This window comes from Ovis canadensis, chromosome 7 (assembly GCF_042477335.2).
Source record: "Ovis canadensis isolate MfBH-ARS-UI-01 breed Bighorn chromosome 7, ARS-UI_OviCan_v2, whole genome shotgun sequence".
In the NCBI taxonomy this organism is placed as follows: domain Eukaryota; kingdom Metazoa; phylum Chordata; class Mammalia; order Artiodactyla; family Bovidae; genus Ovis; species Ovis canadensis.
In genome coordinates, this window is record NC_091251.1 from 92,122,890 (window position 1) to 92,131,353 (window position 8,464).

The 8,464-nt window shown below is 51.5% G+C and overlaps 1 protein-coding gene across 4 annotated transcripts in view; it reads left to right on the forward strand.

The window, feature by feature from the left end:
• Window positions 1-6,399, forward strand: part of SMOC1 (SPARC related modular calcium binding 1) — a 145,145-nt gene extending 138,746 nt beyond the window's left edge. For 2 of the 4 annotated variants that reach the window (XM_069596896.1, XM_069596894.1), the window contains exon 12: window positions 4,331-6,399. In XM_069596896.1, the coding sequence (XP_069452997.1) occupies window positions 4,331-4,347 (17 nt within the window). In that variant the 3' untranslated portion in view covers window positions 4,348-6,399. The remainder of the gene's footprint in view (window positions 1-4,330) is intronic. The other 2 variants (XM_069596897.1, XM_069596895.1) reach the window with 1 other exon arrangement.
• Window positions 6,400-8,464: the final 2,065 nt, after the last annotated feature.

The following is an 8,464-nucleotide window of genomic DNA, read 5'->3' on the forward strand; positions in this document are numbered from 1 at the left end:
CTGCAGTGACAAGTAGAACCACACATGTAATTGCTCAACACAGTGGAAATCAGTTCCTCTTGCCCATATAGTAATTCACCATGATTCCAGGTCCTAGGGGGTGTGTGTGTGTGTGTAGGGGGATAGTGGAGATTGCTCCAGGTGCAGTCACTCTGAGAGCCAGGCTGAGAATGACTCTGCCAACTTCATTCTGTGACATCCAAGGTCACCCTGTGGGTCTTCTCCCTCCCCAGTCGGATGGCGTAAACCCTGGAGCAGTGCCCATGGGGCAAGGTTGAAGGGCCAGTCCTGGAAGTGACATACATCACCTCTCCTATTTCACTGGCTGGATCTCCATCACTAGACCACACCCCACAGTGAGGAGGGCTTGGGGCCCAGGAAGAGGAGGAGACACCTGGTGGACTGGTAGACACCCAATGGTCTCTGTCAAAGTGCAGCAAGTGCAGAGTATTGCGGGAATATACCTAAGGCACCCACATCTGCTCAGGGTCCATCAGGCTTAGAAATCTTCAGGAAGGAAGTGATGTCTTACCCAGAGGTCAGCCAAACATAGCCCATGGGCCCAGTCTAGTCCACGGCCTGTTTCTGTATAGCCTGTGAGCTAAGAGTGGCTTTTCTATTTTTCAGTTCAGTTCAGTTGCTCAGTCGTGTCTGACTCTTTGTGACCCCATCTGCAGCATGCCAGGCCTCCCTGTCCATTACCAACTCCCAGAGTTTACTCAAACTCATGTCCATTGAGTCGGTGATACCATCCAACCATCTCATCCTTTGTTATCCCCTTCTCCTCCTGCCCTCAATCTTTCCCAGCATCAGGGTCTTTTCCAATGAATCAGTTCTTCGCATCAGGTGGCCAAAGTATTGAAGTTTCAGCTTCAGCATCAGTCCTTCCAATGAATAATCAGGACTGATCTCCTTTAGGATGGACTGGTTGGATCTCCTTGCAGTCCAAGGGACTCTCAAGAGTCTTCTCCAACACCACAGTTCAAAAGCATCAATTCTTCAATGCTCAGCTTTCTTTATGGTCCAACTCTCACATCCATACATGACTACTGGAAAAACCATAGCTTTGACTAGATGGATCTTTGCTGGCAAAGTAATGTCTTTGCTTTTTAATATGCTATCTAGGTTGGTCATAACTTTCCTTCCAAGGAGTAAATGTCCTTTCTATTTTTAAAAGGATATAAATTTCAAAATATAAGACTATGCAGCCAAGACTGTTGCATATTGTCCATGGTCCACAAAGTTAAAATGATTGCATCTAGTTCTTCACAGAAAAGCTTGCTGCCCTTGTTCTGGATGAATTCCTGCCCAGTGAGTAAGAGGAAGCTGAGCTGAAAGGTCGTGGAAGGAAGGAGTGTTCTGAACTGAGGCAAGTGAAGAGTGAGGCTGTGGAGGTGGGGAAGGAGAGTTTTAGAGGAGCTGAAGGACATCAGGGTGACTGGGATGCTTGTTTAGGGTGGAAGGGGAAGGCAGCAGGAGGTAAGGATGAGAGAGTTTAAACTATATAAGGTCAATGGGAAGCTGTTGAAGGGACTCAGTCAGAGAAACGATAGCATCAGTTTTGGTTAAAAAAAAAAAATTCTTCCAATGCAGTGTGGGAAATGGATCGGGGGATGAGTGAGGGCAGAGACCCAATAGGAGGCCGGAGCACCGACCAGGCAGGAGATGATGGAGGCCTGAGTTAGGGAAAACCCAGTGGGTTTGTAGAGTACTGGGGGAGGTGACTGGGTAGGGCTTCAGGGCTTGGTGATCGAGTGCAGAGAGGGATGAGGGCTGGCGTGCGCAATTGGAGGGTGGGCCATTCACTGAGACGGGCAGCATGGGAGGAAGAGAAGAGCAGGTTGGGGTGGGGGAAAGATAACAGACATGACTTGGACCTGTCAAGTTGGTTGCACCCCCAAAATTAGAGAGTCACAGTGCAGGTGAAGGGTCTGGGCTGATGATGCTGATTTGGGTAATTCTGACTTGTTTGGTGCCGAGAACTGCCTTGAAGGAGACATAAGGGCTTTTCCTTGTTCTAACCCTTGGTTGATAGGGTAAACCCCAAAGGTAGCTGGGGAGGTGGCTGAGGTACCCAGTCTTGGGATCTGGCCCTGGTTCTGGGATGTGTGGCCCTGGTTCTGGGATGTGTGACCCTGGGTAAGTGATGCTCATCCCCAGTCCGTTTCCCACACTGCCCCAGAAGAATTTTTTTTTTAACCAAAACAGATGCTATTATTTCTCGGACTGAATCCCTTCAACAACTTCCCATTGCCTTTATATAGTTTAGACTCTCTCACCTCCTGCTGCCTCCCCTCTCCTTCCATCTCTAAACATACATCTCAGTCACCCTGACGTCCGTCAGCTCCTCTAGGCAGTCCTGTCTGATGAGGATGCCTCTCTGTGCCCCCTCGACTCTGAGTCCCCAGGACATGGTGCAACGTCATGGGTCAAACCCTGCTTCAGCCACAGACCAGCTCTCTCATCCAAGTCAAACTACTCAGCCATCCCAGATTTCCGTTTCTTCATCTGTAAGATGGAAATAACCATAGTATCCACCTCACAGGGCCATTGTGCCGATGCCATGAGATAGCGAGTTAAAGCAGTTGCCGAAGGCATTGGGGGACCTCCGTGGTTGAGGCCTTGAGGGACCTCCGTGAAAGTTCCATAGATAATGCTATTCTTCTTCATGAGACTGTTGCAGCTGTCAGAAGCACTGATCACACTACATGCAGTCCATGCTCCTGATTCTCGCCTGCCATTATGGGTGTGCCTTCTCAATTCCTAACCTCAGGCACAGTGCATTAGATCCTGGTCAAATGACGAAGGGCTGGGAGAGGGACGTCCTCTGTGGTAGCATTACGCTTTGGCACACTTAGAATCTGTGCCCATTTCTCAGAGCACAAGCTGGGGGCCAGTATTGGAAAGAGACTACCCAGCGTTTGTGTTGACCCCCAGGCCCACCTGGAGCACTTCTGGGCTCCGTAGGTTCAGAATCACGGAGCTCCACTGGCACTCTGCCCTTGGTCCGCGTCCTGTGCTGGTAGTTAAGGTCCACATGGCACACAGCAGCTAGGGGGAGGCTGGGTGTGCTGACCTCAGGTCCACGCAGCTCACGGAGGCCTCCGGGCTGCCCTCTGAAGCTTTGCCAGGCACCAGGTGCACAGGACCCAAAGGAAGCAGGCAGCCCTGGCACTTCCCAGCTCTGTAATCTTTAGCAAGCTACCCAAAGTCTCTGAGCCTCAATTTCCTCATCTGCAAAGTGGATATGACAGCATCTGCTTCACAGATTTGGTGTGAAGATTTAACAAGCTGGTGCCTGGTTTGCGGTGAATGCACAGAAGAAATTAGAAATAGTCGAGAAACACAAGAGGCAGTGGTAAAGAGCTCTTCTGCCAATGCAAGAGATGTAAAAGACCCAGATTTGATCACTGAGTCAGGAAGATCCCCTGGAGGAGGAAATGGCAACCCACTCCAGTATTCTTGCCTGGAGAATTCCATGGACAGAGGAGCCTGGCGGGTTATAGTCCATAGGGTTGCAGAGTCGGATACGACTGAAGCGACACAGAGTGACAGCCCTGGGCTGCCAGCAGCTTTGCGGGGTCTCTGTGCTCTGGGAGCAGCGGAAAAGCCACCTGGCTAGATTGTCTGCAGGGACTGAAGCAGATGTTGGCCATCTGGTGTCGTGCGCTGCCCTCTGGTGGGCTGAGAGGGGCTTGCACACCCAGTGGGGGGCAAAAGTCAGGTGGGGCAGGACATAGAGTTTGGGGGTGAATGTAGCTTTGGGTCCGAGGGACTGACTTTTGGGAAATGCCACATGAATCCAGGCATTTTCACCCGCCAGACTTCTCACTGGGGAGCTGACTGCCCAGCACAGTCTTCTCAGGTCTCTTTCTTAACTGGTCCTTCCCAGTTTATGAAGAGCAGTTATCAGGATTATTTTTCACCACCCCGTGAGGCTGGAGACAAGTCCTTCCGTTGAAAAAACCCACCAGCTCTCCCACTGACTTGCCCGAGGCTGGTGCCTAACCCTGAACAGAAAAACCCTCTCGAGTGATGGAATGGATATATGTATTTGGAGTCCTCACTAAAGTGTTTTAGTCGCTCAGTCGTGTCTGACTCTCTGTGACCCCAGGGACTGTAGCCCGCCAGGTTCCTCCGTCTATGGGATTTCCCAGGCAAGAATACTGGAGTGGATTGCCATTTCCTTCTCCAGGGGATCTTCCAGCCTCAGGGATTGAACTTGGGTTTCCTGCGTTGCAGGCAGAGTCTTTACCATCTGAGCCACCAGGGAAGCCCAGAGTTCCCTTAAACTTAGCTCTAATTTCTTGCTTATTCCTCCACTTCTCAGTAGGACGCCTCGTCTAAGGAGTGGAAAACCAAAGGGCAGGTGGAGAGACCAGGGAGGCAGGATGGATCATCAGACAGCTAACCTTCGGCATTGCCACGGCCCAGCCACATCCCATGTAACATAAGTGGTGCCCATCGTGTTTGCACTTTTAATAACTCTTATTTGTGTGTTTTCTTTTTCGGTTTCATTTTTAAACACCAGTATCTAATACCGCAGTGGGAAAAGGAAAGGGAAGAAAGACTGTTTATTCTCTTTTATTGTTAAGTTTTTGGATCTGCTACTGACAACTTTTAGGGTTTGGAGGGCGGAGGCCTTTCTGGAACTGAGAAGAAAGAGATTTATATACTGTATATAAATATATATGTAAATTGTATAGTTCTTTTGTACAGGTGTTGGCATTGCTCTCTGTTTATTCCTCTCCCTCTCCCTGCTCTGAGCTGTGAGATCTCCGGACACACGGCCCCACTCTCTAGAAGCCAGGACTCCACCCCCGGCCAGCCTGGATCCCATTGTGATCACAGGGCAGACTCCGTGGGTATCTTTTCTGGTGGGAGGAAGGGGCCACCTTCTGCCGTGGCTGTCAGAGCAGCAAGTCACTTGGCGGTTGACCTTCTCAAGGGAGGGAGTGGACATTGCAGGACAATGTAAGTGGCTCCTGGAGGGAGGCCTGTAGCCCTCACGAGTCCCCATTCTCCAACACCCATGTGGTCAGGCCATCCAGACCCCCAGGTGGCCCAGACTCAGTGGGTGCCTGAGTCGACAGTGTTGTTGGTGCCTGCTGAACAAATTGCCCTAAGGATTTGCGTTCGGGTCCCTTGAAACATTTCCAGCTATGTTTAGCATCTACTACGTATAAAGCCGGAGAAGGCAATGGCAACCCACTCCAGTACTCTTGCCTGGAGAATCCCAGGAATGGGGCAGCCTGGTGGGCTGCCGTCTATGGGGTCGCACAGAGTCGGACACGACTGAAGCGACTTAGCAGCAGCAGCAGCAGCACATATTAAGCAGGAGAGGGGAGGCAGAGAAGAAAAAGACACCCCGCGGGACGTTTTGTTTAGTAGTTAAATTTCATATCTGAGGTAGAAGCACAGAAGGCCTGTCCTGGTGAGTGTGGTGCCCACCCAAGGCTTCTCACCTCTCGCACACCCGTGAGTGAGGCTTCCTGAGACAGCGCCCAATGCCAAGGTCAGGCTGGGCAGCTACTTCTGAGGTCCTCCTTCTCCCCTGCTGTTCTCTGGTCAGCGTAAGCCTGAGGGAAGAGTTGTGTCCATCACCTTGTTGGTCACTCAACCTTTTTTATTTTTATTTTTTAAACTCAGTACCGAGGTTCTTCCTGTTTTCCTAAATGCTCTTACGGGCTTCCAGGCTTGAGGCCAATTCCAGATTCATGTTGGGCCTGTTACTTCTGCATCCCTTGGAAGTGAGGACAGAATGACCCAGCCATGGGGAAATCCAGGCCTAGCTTCCCACAGGTATTTTACTGTGATTCCAACATGGACCACCCAGCCTTCTGGTCATACCCCAGCTTCCTCTTGCCTGGGGTAGCAGGGGTGGGGGCATGGCCATCCAACAGTCATCCAACAAAGGGTGACAGGTGACACCGAACCCTCCTTCCCGTGAGCAGCCATAGCAGCAAGGAGGGAGGGTGGGCAGTTTTCCAGGACCGGCGCCTTTGTGGATTATTTTTGGAAATCTGGCCATATCTCTGTGTATCTCCTATCCCATCCCATCCTCTGACTGGAGAAAGTTCTTGCTGTCCTAATGAAAGTCCCAGAGGTTGTGTCAGGGTGACTGGAGACCCCATCCCAACGTGGTAGGATGGAACGAGAGCCCTGGCCCATCAGTCTGGACCAGAAAGCCCGGTGTGCTGGCTGGGTGGACTTTCCGGAAGACCTCAGCCTCCTTCCCTGCCCTGAAGGAAGTACCTCTGTGAAGAAAGTTGGAATCTGCCCAGGACATCTTCTCTCTCACACACATGTGGAGGCTGAGTTGTGTGGTTTTCCTTTGTGAGGAGGGAGGGAGACCGTTTGTAGCTTGTTTTATAAAAAATAAAAAATGCGTAAACCTTGGTGGCGGTTGCCTCTTTCTTTGGGTGGCTCCCTTTGATGGAAAGCGTTCATTTCCTTAAAGGTTTAGTTGTTTACTATGGCCCAGGTGCCCTCCACTCTGATCCTAGGCAGTCTGAGGGGCTAGAAGAGAAGGGGAGCCAGAAGTGGCCATGAGGTGGTGCCCCGCTTGCAGTGAAGACCTTGATACCCTGGGCCCTTGCCTACAGTGCTGGTACCCTGTTTGTAACGCTTCCTCTGACCTGCCTCTATGCAGCTAGCCCCGCAAGCCATCACTTGAAAGCAGGGGATGTTGCTGGCGGTGCTTGGTGGGCAGGGCTGTGGGAGCCTGTTCCGTGGCACAGACTGATGGGAGTGGGGATATTGGCTGTAATCCTGAGCTCAAGACCCCAGGCTGGGAAGCAACTGTACACAGGGAGCAGGCCCCAGTGGGGTTTATGCCGTCTGTGCCCTAGTTTTGTGGGGCACGTATTCAGGTCAAGGCGGCTGGTCTGGCTCACGTTGCTAGAGGCCTTCAGGGTGGACACTGCGGCAGAGGTGAGGCTCCAGACTGTTTCTGGTGCTACAGACATCTTTCCCCTTTGCCTCCCTCTCTGCACAAACAGCTGTGTCCAGAAGTGGCTTCCTCTCCCACCTCTGAGAACTTCCTTCTGCCACCTCCATTCCCTTACCCTTTGCAGGTAAGCAGAATACAATGCCCTTGAAAATGACCCTGCCCCCAGCCCTTTCTTTAGCTAAGCATTCCTGGGAAAGGATCTCAGCCTTCAGATGGGGTCCGGCAGGTTTCCCTCCTCCAGGGCTAACAGTGAGCTGCTGTGTCCACGGGCCCTGAACTAATACACCAGCCCAGTGCCACAGGCATCATCTCCATCTTACAGGTGTGGTCACAGGCTCAGAAGCTCAGTGACTTGCTGGGTTGCACCAGGCTAGGAAAGACACAGCCGGGCATCACCTTCAGATCTTTCCCTCCAGGCCCGGAGCTCTGCTCACTGCGGGCTGCCTTCCTTCAGGCACTAGAACATCAGCCTTCTCCTTCCTTCACTCTGCGTGGCTGTATTCAGCTGTGAGTGCATTTTTTTTTCTTTCTGCATAGTTTAGAGTCTTATTAAAAAACCACTAATTGCAGATGCCTATCATGGGCTTCAGGGATTGGGAAGAGAAATAAAGGAAGTGTTTGCTCATGCAGGACCTCACTGGGAGACTTGGGGTTGACCCTGCAGCCCTGTTTAGGCTTCCTCTGCTTTCTCCAAAGACGAGAGGGCCATTCCTAGTGGCAGTCAAGGAAAAGGGAACCGTAGACCAATCCTGTTAATTCCTTCACCCAAAGGCTTCTGAGTCATGCTTGGCTTTTGTAGGGAGGGGAAGACCGGGGACATTGTCAGTTGGATATCAAGAGATGACTGCTGCTGGGGTCCCTCAGATACTATAAGAGGGGTCTCCAGGCTGGTACTCATCCCTGGTTTCCCCAGGGGTCTGGGAATCTGGCAGCACCAGACTCCTGGTAGGGAAAAAACCCAGAGAGAGCCAGTCTGCTCATCTGACCATTTATTCCAGGTTCCTGAATGACCCACAAGGCCATTAGGTGTGCCCATCAAGGACATTGAAGAACTTCTTGGAAACCTGATCTTCTGGCATTTGACCTCCCCCCCCCTCCCGTTTTATAGGGGCGACAGGCAAAACTTGATCTTTTTCATGCAGTGATACCAAACCAAGCCCTCATTCTTGTGGCCTGGATCACTATGCCCCTTTGTGTGACTTTCACGAATTAAACAGGAAAGGGGCATGACTTTGATTATATGCCTGTCAGGTGTGTGACACAGGTATCTCTTGTCATTTCTTGTAGAATCTGACCCATCCCTTATACTCTTCTGTGCCAGCACCTTATTGGGGCAGCCTCATCCTTCCCACCGTGTGCGCTGCTCCCCTTCTTCCCGTAGCTGCTCTGTGAAGGTCCTGTTGCCTGGGGTCTTCCTAATCAAAGTTTTGATTGCAGCTAATGGTCTGCCATCCTGTGTGTGATGCATGCGCTAACGCTGGTCGTCCACATGCTTGGCGGTGGAGGGCCACT